Source organism: Meleagris gallopavo, chromosome 28 (genome assembly GCF_000146605.3).
Source record: "Meleagris gallopavo isolate NT-WF06-2002-E0010 breed Aviagen turkey brand Nicholas breeding stock chromosome 28, Turkey_5.1, whole genome shotgun sequence".
In the NCBI taxonomy this organism is placed as follows: Eukaryota; Metazoa; Chordata; class Aves; order Galliformes; family Phasianidae; genus Meleagris; species Meleagris gallopavo.
The window spans coordinates 1,061,007-1,073,185 of record NC_015038.2 but is presented as its reverse complement, the minus strand read 5'-3'; the positions used below and the strand labels follow the sequence as shown (position 1 = coordinate 1,073,185).

Genomic DNA, 12,179 nt, shown 5'->3' with positions numbered 1-12,179 from the left:
TGGCCAGGGCCCCGCTTCGCTCTCCTCCTCCCTCTGTTTTTCCCCTGCTTCCCCTAAAGGGCTGCACTGGGATTTCCCTGCTGGGGAGGGAAGCAGTGAGGTGGGAGGGATTTGGGGGGGGCTGCAAGGAGCTGGGAGCTCTTGGAGAAGGGGATGGTGACATGTACCACTTGTCACCATGTGGGCAGTGGTATCACTAGCCCTGTGGCTCTCCAAAGCCCCCATTGTCACAGGCTGTGGCACCCTGCAAAACCCCTGCAACCTAATTCTCAGGTCAGTCCCCTCCTGGCACCAGAATCCCAGGAGGGGGATCCCACTGCAGAGGGAGGATCTCATATTACTGGGGGAGACTCCAGGTGCTTCAGAGCTGTGGGGTCTGGGTGCTGTGGGGTTTGCAGGGGGTCTCCTCAGCACCATTATAGAGTTTACATGGGAACAAGGTTCCATTGGGCTGTATGGGGTGGGCTCAGTCCCATGTGCCAATCCATAGGCAAGCCCCCCACATTCTGGTGGTCCCTCTCCCATCCCTGCACCCACTGTGGGGTTTGCATGTTGACAAGATCCCAGGGAGCTGCATGGGGTGGGCGCTGGGGGGCTCAGCCCTATGTCCCAGCCCCCTACATCATCCCTCTCTCTCCCATCCCCGTCGCTCACACACAAAGCCCCTCCCCCCAGCCTATGCAGCCCCCCAGGGCTGTGCTCAGCGTGGGGTGCAGAGCGGTGCAGCCTGCTGCCGCCATCCCTCCCCTGGCTGCCGGCTCCATCCTGCAATCCAGTTCTCCTTATTTGGCCACAGTGTTCGGCAAGAGGGGGAGTGCTGGGGGGGTGGGGGGGCGTTGGAATGGCGGGGAGCAGGCAAGGGGGGGGAGCAGAGGGACTGACATCACAGAGAGGGTGGTGGCAAAGAGGGAAGGGGGGAAAGTTTCTTTTTTAAAAAAAAATTAAAAAAAAACACAACACAACACAAAGCAGCCTGGGCGCGTGCCCGAGCCAGCGAGTTGCTGCAGTTCCTTTAAAAGGAGATGTCTGCGTGCTGAGACCTTTGCACGCTCCCACCCCAAACGGGAAGCATAGCGCTGCACAGTGAGACACCTCCAAACAGAATCCAATGCTGCTCTGCAAAACTGTGCAGGAGGGCAGGGAAGCATCTTTGAGGCACCTGGTTTGTCAAATTCCCTCCCCACCTTTTGGGGGCTCAGGTCCCCAAGTGTCATCTTGTGCCCCTTGGACACACATGGTGCCCGTGTGTGCTCTGTGTGTTCACTATGTGTCCGAGTGCTTTGTGTGTAGTGCAGCACATGGGCAGTTCCCAAGTGATATTTGGGATGGGCATCTGGTGGCTTTGCTATGCTAGACTGGGGGTGCAGGGTTGAGGCTCACAGATCCCTAAGTGTCAGCGTGTGTTCAAGCGCTCTGTATGGGCACCATATGCCCAAGTGCTTTGTGTGTAGTGCAGCACATGGGTTATTCCCAAGTGATATTTGGGGTGGGCGTGTGGTGGTTTTGCTCTGCAGGATTTGGGGTGTTAATGGCAAACATGGCCATGTCCCCAAGGCAGAACTGTGTGCATGCTTGGCACCGGAGTGCTCTCCTAGCGCAGTGCCAGCATTGGGATGTACTGGGACCATGCTGTCACCTGCGACTCCAACATGGCCGTGACACTTGTGGCAAAGTCTCAGGGTGTCTCTTTGTTCTCGCAGGTTGCCGCGTGTCCGTGGGGGCTCGGGCTCAGAGCCCAGAGCAGCCAGCACCATAGCGTCCAACAGCTGGAACGCCAGCAGCAGCCCCGGGGAGGGGCGGGAAGATGGCCAGGACGGGATGGACAAGAGCCTGGACAACGATGCCGAGGGAGTGTGGAGCCCGGACATCGAGCAGAGCTTCCAGGAGGCTCTGGCAATCTACCCCCCCTGTGGCCGGCGGAAAATCATCCTCTCGGATGAAGGCAAGATGTACGGTAAGTGCACACATAGGATGGGCTGGGCACTGTGTGTGTCACTGTGCACTGCGATGGGGCTGGTTCGAGCCCTGAACCCATCTGGGGTTCAACCCAGAGCACCCCAACTTCAGAAGTTCTTTCCCAAGCTGTGTGGCTTTGGGTACCAGAGGGCAGTGACCTGTGTCCCCATGGTATTGTCACAGCCATCTCCTCCCTTCTGCTCTCAATGTGCTGGACTGACAGGTTTGGTGGAGCCGTGGGGCAGGGAGTGGGCAAGGCCCTGTCTCACACCACTCCCTGTAGTGTCCTGAACCAGGGAGTGCTCCAAGAGGATGGTGGCCCTCAGCCCACTCCGAGCCACCTGTTCTGCATCAGGTGACATTGTCCCGTTTGTGAAATGCATTTTGCTTGGGCTCAGCCTTGTTTCCCCTGCAGCAGGAAGGATGAGGATGGGTGATGAAGGCAGGAGTGCACAGTGCCACCAAGGAGAGGACAAAGGTGTGTGTCCCCATTCATGCCACAGACAGGGCTGTCCCCTTCTCTCACCCTCCCACGATGTCACCCCCCAGAAAGGTGACTTCAGATCTCCTTCTTATGGGACCGGTGCCACACCGCTATCCCTGGTGGTGACCTCCAAACCCACCAGTGACAACGCTGTCACCATCCAATGGCTCATCCATCCTGGGGCACGGAGGGCGGTGGGCACCTGGTACATACCATCCCCATCCCCATTCCAGTGCCACCCTGGGGCACCCTGGTCAGAGCTGGTGGCTGAAAGGCAGCACAGGGCTTCCTGAGCGGGCGCATTTTTTGGATTTCTCCTGGAATAGCTGAAGTGCCGCTGGGAGTCTGGCCCTGCGCAGCACACCCGGGCGCAGACCGGTTTTTCCAGCCTTTCAGAGCCATCTGGCAGCTGTTTAAAGAGGCAGTGGCCCCCACCTCCCATCGCACACCCAGAGGGCTCTGCATACAGGGGTTGGGGGTGGCATTGCAGAGGGCTCTTTCCTCAGAGGTGCCTTTGGAAAGTGGGGTTCAGAACAAACCCATTGGAGAGCAATGGGGTTACACTGGGGCCGAGCATCCCCGCATGACAGCAATACTTTGGGACTCCCATGGAGCACCCAAAGGATGAATGGTTTTGGGCATCGCAAAGGGGGAAGGCAGGGTCTGAAACATACCCATAGGGAGAGCGATTGGGTCACACTGGGGCTATACATCTCCAGGTGGTACTGATTTGGAGACCCCCCTTGGAGCACCCAAATGGGAGGATGAGTGGCTTTGCTTAGTACTGTGCTGACTCAGGGGATGGTGCCAGTGTCCCATGGAAATGGGGTGTGGGACGTGCACGTGCCCCAGGAGCAGGTGGGAGCCATGGGGTGGGCTGGTCATGCTTGCACCGCTCTTTGGCCGCCGGCGTGTCCCACTGGGTTATTTTTAACTGAGCTGTCCAACTGGTTGACGTGGTGGTGTCAGGGGAGAGGAATTTGGGGAATGTGGTAATTTGGAGGAGGATGTGCCCTCACCAAGGGAATGGCATGGCCCCGAGTGAATCACAAGGACGCAGCCATGGGCACCCGAATGGGTGCAGGTGGTGCTGCCAGGATGTGGGATGAACAGAGGTGTGGGGAGATGTCCAGCACTGGGCATCATGTTGGGTGCATCACTGCAGCCAGGTTTCATTTCCCCTATTTGCTTCCACATTGCTGAGCATGGGGATGGGACATGGGAACGGGCAGCGTGCAGCCAAAATGCTGAAGGTCCCAAACCTAACACCCCATGGTCACAGGCATTGCTGCACCCTGTGGCATCACATCACCAGTGCACCTGGGGTGCTGGACAGGATGAGGGATGGGTGCATGGGGCACCCTTGAGTGCTGGGCAGGATGAGGCAGGGATGGGTGCATGGTGCCACAGCTCCTTTCAAGCCAGCGTTTTGGCAACCAAGAGCAAGTGAGCCCTGGTCATTAGGAGCTGCCCATTAATTAAAAGGCAGAAGAAGGAGTGATGTCTGCACCACCATTTTGGGGTTGCCATGGGGTTGCACCAGGGCACCCATGGCTGCTGAACAGAGGACAGGACTGAACGCAGGGACTCTTCTCTGTGCCCACATTTCCAATGGACCCATGGTGATTCCCCCGTGGCCACCACTCCCTGCCTACCGCAGCCACCCCGTAGCACCTGGCACTGTCAGTCCTCATGTGTCCCCCCACCCCTCCCAGTTGCTCTGGAGCTGCCCAGGGTAGGGTGGTGGGGATTTTTTTATTTTATTTTATTTTTATTTATTTATTTATTTTAAAGCTGAAACCCTCTCCAAGGGCATTTTGACAAGTTCCAACCACCACCATCTGGTCCATTAAAATAAATCTGGCGTGCCTTGCCGCCCCCGTGTGCGGGGGGTGAGGCGTTGGGGGGAACAGGGCCGGGTTGAAGAATGCTCCCAGCTGCTCTGACGTTGGAGCACAGATTGGCCACAGCTGGCCCTGTAAAATGTGGTGCAAAAGCACTTCTGCTTCGAATTAAGCTCAGGACGTTAGGAAATACTGGTGGAAAGGGCAGCTCGGTGTGTTGGGGGAAGCTCAGCGCTCAGGGGGCACCCAGGACCCATGTACAGAATGGGGTTGTGCTTAAAGGAGTGCCACATCAGGGTGGTTTTAGGGGATCCGTCGTCACCTATGTGAGAGACACTGCTGTAGTGGAGGGTACCGGTGGATACCACCCTCTGGCCCCCAGTCCGTGCTCCGTGGTGCTGGGGTGGGGGACAAAACGGATGTTCCCGTGTGTTCGCTGGGGTTGGCCACTCCGAGGTCCCCGTGGGCCACCCCAATGTCCCTTCGGGCCACATAGCTGTCCTGGCAGCGCCATCTCCTGGCAGAGCCTCCTCCCTTGTTACAGACCAGAGTCCCCTCGTCCCATGCTGTCCCCTTCTCCCTGCTGTGCTGGGGCTGACGCTGCACATCCCCACAGGTCGCAACGAATTGATTGCGCGCTACATCAAGCTGCGGACAGGGAAGACACGGACAAGGAAGCAGGTGAGGCTGGCACTCTGCTTTTTTGAGGGTGCTTTTGTCGGGGCACTGGGGATGGGGTGCCCAGAGGGGTCTGGATGTGCTGTGCATCTGTACTTTCTCCTCACTGGGTCCATTTCTCCATAACAGCACTGGAGCTGCAGCTCTTGTGCATCGCCGGCCATTGCCCTTTCTTTCCACCTGGAGCCAGAGGTTGTCCCCATGTCCCAAGATCTCCTTATCAGTTTGTGTGCCTTGTGTGGCATACAGTGCGCTTGAAGGCATCCTGAGGGCTGAGTCCCAGCTGCGTCCACTGCAGCCAGGGGACAGCGGTGTGGCAATGGTCCCCAGAGTAACACGGAGCCTGGCAGTGGCAGCATTGGGGTGGCAGCAGGGTAGGGAAACATGGCTTTCCTCTTCTGCTTGCACAGTACTTGCGGCCCTCTGTGCACTGTGCTCACTTAGAACATACACATGGCTCATCTCTGCCCACCATGCATCCTCATGGATGTGGTGACCTTCCCCAAGGGGACATGGGACAGAGGGGGTTTGGGTGACCCATAGTGGGGCGGCCCCATGCCACTGTCCCTGCATAGAATGGATCCTGGTATCTGTATGCTGTGGGGAAACTCCTCTGAGACTGATGCTGGAGGAGAGGACTGTGGTCCAGCCACAGCCACTGCATTCTTCATTTCTGGCTTTGAGCCTTGTGTTTCACCTTCATGCTGGATATCTCTGGTTGTAATCATCTCACTTGGATTTCCTTCCATCGATAGAAGGAGAGGGCACAGAGTGAAAGCAATGCTCCGGGGGTATCAGTGTATGTCACGTTGTCCCCTCCATGCATTTGTTGTCTGAGAGAGTTGGGTGCTGGTGCTGAAGTCGCTCCCCCCAAAGTGAGCCCTACTGGGAGCAGAGACATGCACTCAGGATCTGCAGATCAGCCCCATCTTGCACTTGGAGCGCTCTGCACAAAAGAAAACCTCTTCTCGAATTTCCCAGCTGCAGTATCAGCAGAAGTCCCAGGTATGCTGCATCCCCTTTGGGACCAGCAGTCTCATTGCAGCCCTACTGAAAGCACAACAGGGCTGTGTGCGCTCACAGGTGTGGGGCTGTCTTTTTGGGAAGCTCCGACAGATGGTAAACACTGAGCCACCGCCTTCTCCCCATGGACCCCACTCCCTTCCCCTCAACTTTCCTCCCTCCAGCTGATAGCAACTGCAGTGCGGTAGGATCACGGACATCTCCTGGCGCACTCTGGATCTACGTGCCCCATTTTTCCCATACGCTTTTCCCTGGGGCAGTGCAGGGACATGTCTTCACGCTCTGTGTTTTCCTTTCTAACGGCGTGGTGGGCGCTAGGTGTCCAGCCACATCCAGGTTCTAGCTCGGAAGAAGGTGCGGGAGTACCAGGTTGGCATCAAGGTACGTTGGCACCCGTGCCCAGGTGTCTTCGGCGGTGTCTCTCTGAGCATGGGCAGCCCCTCTCCTTCCTCTCTTTTCCTCTGGTTGACGGCTCTGCTGTTCCCCTCTCCTGCTCTCTCTCTGCAGGTCTCTAGCCACTTGCAGGTTCTTGCCCGACGGAAATCTCGGGAGATTCAGTCCAAGCTGAAGGTATGCGCCCGCTTCCCTCCTGCCCGCTGACCACTAACACTCTCCACTCTCTAGTGTGCCGCTTCCTCTTCTTTTGATGGCTTTTTTTTTGCTTCCCTCCTCCCTTTGCTCCTGGAACTGATGGATTGGAGTGGCTGCAAGGGCTGCACGATCCCTCTTCTTTCCCAAAAATGGGGAGGTATCCATGGTGTCCTCTCCGCCCCCCGACCTGGACCACATGGAATTGGGTTTACATCCTCCCCTTGTGATACACTCTGCTCTTTTGGGTATCTCCCAGTGGGGAAAAGACCCATCCTAGTGCAACTGGCAACAAAGCAAAACCCAAACGGTTCCCCCAGACTTGGGACGGTCACAAGGATTGTCTCCCCCTGCTCTTGTCAGAGGCTAAAACAGCGATGTCTCCAGGCAGTGTCCCCAAGGATGGCACCCACCATGTTGCGGGACAGTGTTCCCAGTGGGGACACAGTGATGGTCCCAGGACAACCCATAGTTCCAGGGGCCAATGGAGCCAAGCTAGGAAAAACTGGATCGCCCGCTGCTGTGGTTGGCTTTCCTTTCCTTCCTTCCTCCTAACTGCAGCCCGACTAACCTGTCCTTAACCATTTCTACTGTTCCTGGTGTTATTTGTGGGGAGGGTAGGAATGGAGGGACACAGCAGGCACTGATATGCCCAAAGGACTGAGCCCTCCTTGGATTGGACCCACCCCGGTGTCCCCGCCCAGCGGTCCCTATTGGTGCCCATCGAGGGCATCCCATTTGCACAGCCTGGGCTGCTCCTGATTCAATCCCCTGAGCTGGATTCAGGCTCATCTGGGGGCTCTGAAAGCTTCTGGCCCCAAGAATACAGCATTCTGTCTCCAGAACTTCTGTGTGAGGTTCACTTAGTCCCCAAAACATCGCCACTATTTGGGTCTGAGTGCTCCTGCACTGGGGCTGGCAGTGGGGCCTCCTTCCAGAATTACCACGCTGTGCCCTCTGAAAGCACTGAGCAGGTTTGGCAGACTCCAGTGCCACAAGGACCATCCGCCCTCATCCCCAGCTGTTTGCTGGGAGGGGACCCCAAATGATTTGGATTGTACACTAGACCCCAAGCCCAGGAGAGGGGACAGCTGGTGGAGTAGAATGAATGACAACAGAAAGCTTTGCAAAAAGTAATTTTAAAAGGACACTGGATGAGTGGGAGGGCTGCAGACTCCAGCCTCAGCCATGCTTCAGGACTGATCAAGAGCAATGCTCCAAAGCAGTGCAGTGTGAATGTAGAGCATCTTTTCACATCCATTCCTGGAGGCAAATCTGGGACCCTAAGACAAACTCTCATCCTGCTGGGTCAGAACTCCCATCCATCAGCAAGTGGTGACTTCTTTAAGGTGCAGTCATATTCTTTGGGTTCATGCTGCCAGTGTGTTCTTGCACACAGAGCTCAGCATTCCCTCAAGCCCTATTTATCTCACATCTGCTGTGCCCCAGGTGGGAATAAATGGGGCCATGGAGCCCTGAGCGGGGTGAGGAGGGGAGTGAAGAACCGGTTTGTACATTTCCCCCTGCAGATGGGGAGTGCCTGCTGCTGTCAGCTTCTGCCCTCAAAATGAGAGAAAAAATGGGGAAACTGGATTACTTGAAGGAGTCTGGTTCTCACCTTCTCACTGGGGCGAGCAGGATTTGAAGAGTATTACAAAGCAGTGAAGGCAGGGCTCCCCACCACCAGGATGGCACGAGGGCCAGGGAGCCAGTCCCAAAACGAGGCTGTGGTGGCAAAGTGGGGAGGTGCAGAGGGTGTACTCAAAGATCCCCTTGGCTCTAACCATGTCTTTTCCTTTCTTTTGCGGACAGGCCATGAACTTGGTAAGTTGAGCTCTGATGCCGTGATTACCTCATTGCCTTTTGGTAAACCCGTTGTGCCCCCAAGGGAGGCAGTGGGGACACCTCCTAGACGTGGCAGCTCGCGCCTGGAGGGGTGGTACAGCATGTGTGGGGAGGGGAGGTGGGGGGGGGAGGACATTTGCAGGGTGATAGTGTGTTCATTACCTTGTGCATTTTTGGTATTGGTTGCATTAACCATGTCCCTCCTCCACCCCCCCCATCCTGATCTCTTGGTTGCACAACACTTCCACACTTCGCTAAACTTCTGGGGAGGTAGGAACAGCCCACCCGAAGCCCTGCATAATGCCTATTTCCTCTCTTTCCCCCCCTAAGGACCAAGTCTCCAAAGACAAGGCTCTGCAGAGCATGGCATCCATGTCCTCCGCTCAGATTGTGTCAGCCAGCGTCCTACAGAACAAGCTCAGCCCTCCCCCTCCTCTTCCTCAGGCTGTCTTCTCTGCTGCCCCCAGGGTGAGGACAGCTCTATGCCCACAGTCCCTGTGCTTGGGGTTGGGGGAAAGAACCCATGCATGGCCTTGGGGGAGTCACAACCTCTTGGCTGCGTTGTGGAAGGGGCACTCTGGAGGCTGCAGATGGGTCTGGGAGGATCAAGGGGTGCTGACTGTGTTCTCTCTGCTCTTCCCCAGTTTTGGAGTGGGCCGATCCCAGGGCAGCCTGGACCCTCTCAGGAGTAAGTACAAGCCCCCATGCCAACCAGCCCCACCATGGGACCCAACCTTGTTAACCTAACGAGGCACTTTTTGTTTTCCAGCATTAAACCATTTGCACAACCAGCTTACCCCATCCAGCCACCCATGCCTCCATCACTAGCTAGTAAGTGTTGTCCTTCCTGGGGGTATCACTTGATATCTCACAACTGTGCTGGGGACGCAGCTTTTTGTCCCCTCCATGGTGCCACCCAATGTTGCCAGCCACCCTGGGCCACACTCACAGCTTTTTGTCCCTATACTTTTTGTCCCTATACTATATAGCAATGTCACCCATCCAAGGTCCCCATCCCAGCCTCCTGAGGTGAAAAGTTGGGCTTAAACCCAGCTCCAAACCTCACAGTGAGCAGGTCTCTGCTGTTCCCTTTTGGGATAGGGTGCAAATTTTCCACCGCACAGCAACATGCCCATCCTGGAAGGTTGGGGTGGGACAGGGGGAGCACACCGAGGCAAGCAGCATCCTGATGGTACAGCAGGGACTCACAACAGTTGACACTGCCCCGTGTCCCCCCCAGGTTATGAACCCTTGGCCCCGCTGCCACCAGCTGCCTCAGCCGTGCCGGTCTGGCAGGACCGCACCATCGCCTCTGCCAAGCTGCGGCTCCTCGAGTACTCTGCCTTCATGGAGGTGCCACGGGATGCCGAAACGGTAACATCACCTTCCCCATCCCCTAGACACCTGGCCACCCTCATCCTCAGTGTCACCCAGCTTTTTCAGCTGACCTTCACCTTGTTTTGACCCCACTTGCCCTTACAGTATAGCAAACACCTCTTCGTGCACATTGGGCAGACGAACCCCTCGTATAGTGACCCACTGCTGGAGGCTGTGGACATCCGCCAGATCTACGACAAGTTCCCTGAGAAGAAGGGTGGCCTCAAGGAGCTCTATGAGCGTGGGCCCCAGAACTCCTTCTTCCTCGTCAAGTTTTGGGTATGAGGCTGGGAGGATTGACCTCCAGCCCTTAAAGATCATAGAGTTATAGAATGGTTGCGTTGGAAGGGTCATTAAAGATCCTAGAACCATGGAATGGTTGGGTTGAAAGGGACCTTGAAGATCATAGAACCATGGAGTGGTTGGGTTGGAAGGACCTTACCCCCCCAGCCGCACCCCTGCCGTGAGCTGGGTACCCCCCAGCAGATCAGGCTGCCCAGGGCCCCATGCAGGGCCTTGGGCATGCCCAAGGATGGGGCACCCACAGCTTTTCTGCACAACCCATCTTAGTGTCCTCTTTCCCAAGAACACAATGGCTCATGACAGCGTCCCTCTCTTTTCTCTTCAGGCGGATCTGAACAGCACAATCCAGGATGGGCCAGGGACTTTCTATGGTGTCAGCAGTCAGTACAGCAGCGCAGAGAACATGACCATCACAGTGTCCACCAAGGTGTGCTCCTTTGGGAAGCAGGTCGTGGAGAAGGTGGAGGTGAGTGCTGTGTGGTGTTGGGGGTATTTGGGAATGGTGTCTATGCTTCGAGTCCTGGGACAGTGTGGGATGGATAAAACCCTAGAAGCGAATGTAGGGCGTGTGGGCACAGGCTGTGGTTATCCCACAGTGTCCCTGTTGGCTGCCACATGCATTCTCCATTATCGTGTCATCCTCCCGCTGATGCCTGGCTGTCATTGCAGACAGAGTACGCGCGGTTGGAGAACAGCCGCTTTGTCTACCGCATCCACCGCTCCCCCATGTGTGAATACATGATCAATTTCATCCACAAACTCAAACATCTCCCGGAGAAGTACATGATGAACAGCGTCCTGGAGAATTTCACCATCCTGCAGGTACTCATCCTTCCCAGAGCTTTGTGCATGGATCAAATGGTGGGACATGTTGTATTGGCTATGCAAATGCTGCATGGGACCTTGCTAACTGCCCCAGTTATGGACACCAAGTGGTGGTGCCGCAAATAAAGTAGCTGTGCCCGAGTGCATGCAGCCTACTGGATGGTGGTTAGCAAGCATGGGGTGGTACACTGAAAGCAGGAGTGCTTCCATTCCCAACCCATCCCCGCTGCAGGGAGCACGTTCAGATGGTGAAAATGGAGTGGCTGTGCCCAAGCCCATGCACTCACTCCCTAAACAGAGAGGGGGGCAAAATTTTGGTGGTGCAGATTAGAGCAGCTGTCTCTGATTCTGCACAACCCCCCGAATAGCAGATAGCAAAATCAGTGCCATGCCTGAGCCCACACGACACCCTCAATAACAGCATCCACCCCCAGTACACTTACTGACGCCCTTCTGCTTCCCCACAGGTTGTTACCAACAGGGATACCCAGGAAACCCTGCTCTGCATCGCCTTCGTGTTTGAGGTGTCCACCAGCGAGCACGGCGCCCAGCATCATGTCTACAAATTGGTGAAGGACTAGGGGCCCTTGGGATAGGCAGGGGCTTGAGGGACACAGGGACGTGGGGAGGGTTGTGCAGAAGTGCCTCCTGTTGTGCCCCCCAGCCCCACTGGGAGTCATTGGAAGAGAGGAGGAGGAGCAGGAGGAGGAGGAATAAGAAGAAAAGCAATAGCCAAAAAAGACTGACTTGCGATTGCAGATGTTTTCTACTTTAGGAACAGTTTTTAAATAAATATATATATTAAAAAAAAAGAAGAAGAAGAAGAGGAAGAATGAGAATGAGAACGGAAATGTAGGGAGGAAGGAGAGGAGCCCGTGTCCAGCGCTGGATGGGGAATGCAGTGGTGCCGATGAGCCAGGACCGTGCAGGATGTTGGAGCGGTGGATGGTGCTGCTTTTGCCTCCCTGTCCAGGTCCCCGTATGGTGTCACTGGGTCCATGGTGATATCCCTGGAACAGTGGTGTAACCCGGCACTGGGGGTGGTGGTGAGGACATGGAGACATCCCTGTGAGCCCAGGGCAGAGGTGGGATCAGGTAGGAGCAGGGCAGGGGTGGTGGCCCTAAGCAGGAGAAATGAACAGGAGAAAGTTGCATTGTGCCTTGATGAGGATGGGTGTTCCTCATCCTGTCCTGGCTGTATTGGGAGCGGGAGGGCATCAATGATGCAAAGCATTGTTTAATGGCTCTTTTTTTTT

At 56.0% G+C, this 12,179-nt stretch overlaps 1 protein-coding gene across 5 annotated transcripts; it reads left to right on the top strand.

Moving 5' to 3' along the window:
• Window positions 1-1,684: 1,684 nt before the first annotated feature.
• TEAD3 (TEA domain transcription factor 3) lies at window positions 1,685-11,744 on the top strand. 5 transcript variants are annotated; one of them, XM_010724103.3, is made up of 13 exons: window positions 1,685-1,954; window positions 4,901-4,965; window positions 6,304-6,366; window positions 6,493-6,555; window positions 8,386-8,397; window positions 8,749-8,886; window positions 9,063-9,106; window positions 9,188-9,249; window positions 9,659-9,792; window positions 9,901-10,074; window positions 10,424-10,564; window positions 10,768-10,920; window positions 11,391-11,744. In XM_010724103.3, exons 1-13 carry the CDS (start codon window positions 1,819-1,821, stop codon window positions 11,502-11,504), a joined length of 1,299 nt encoding a protein of 432 aa, XP_010722405.1. In that variant the 5' UTR covers window positions 1,685-1,818; the 3' UTR covers window positions 11,505-11,744. The 5 variants fall into 5 exon arrangements, with proteins under 5 accessions (XP_010722405.1, XP_019478745.1, XP_031412812.1 ...); XM_031556952.1 differs by lacking the exon at window positions 1,685-1,954 and adding an exon at window positions 2,365-2,434; XM_019623200.2 differs by lacking the exon at window positions 6,493-6,555.
• Window positions 11,745-12,179: the final 435 nt, after the last annotated feature.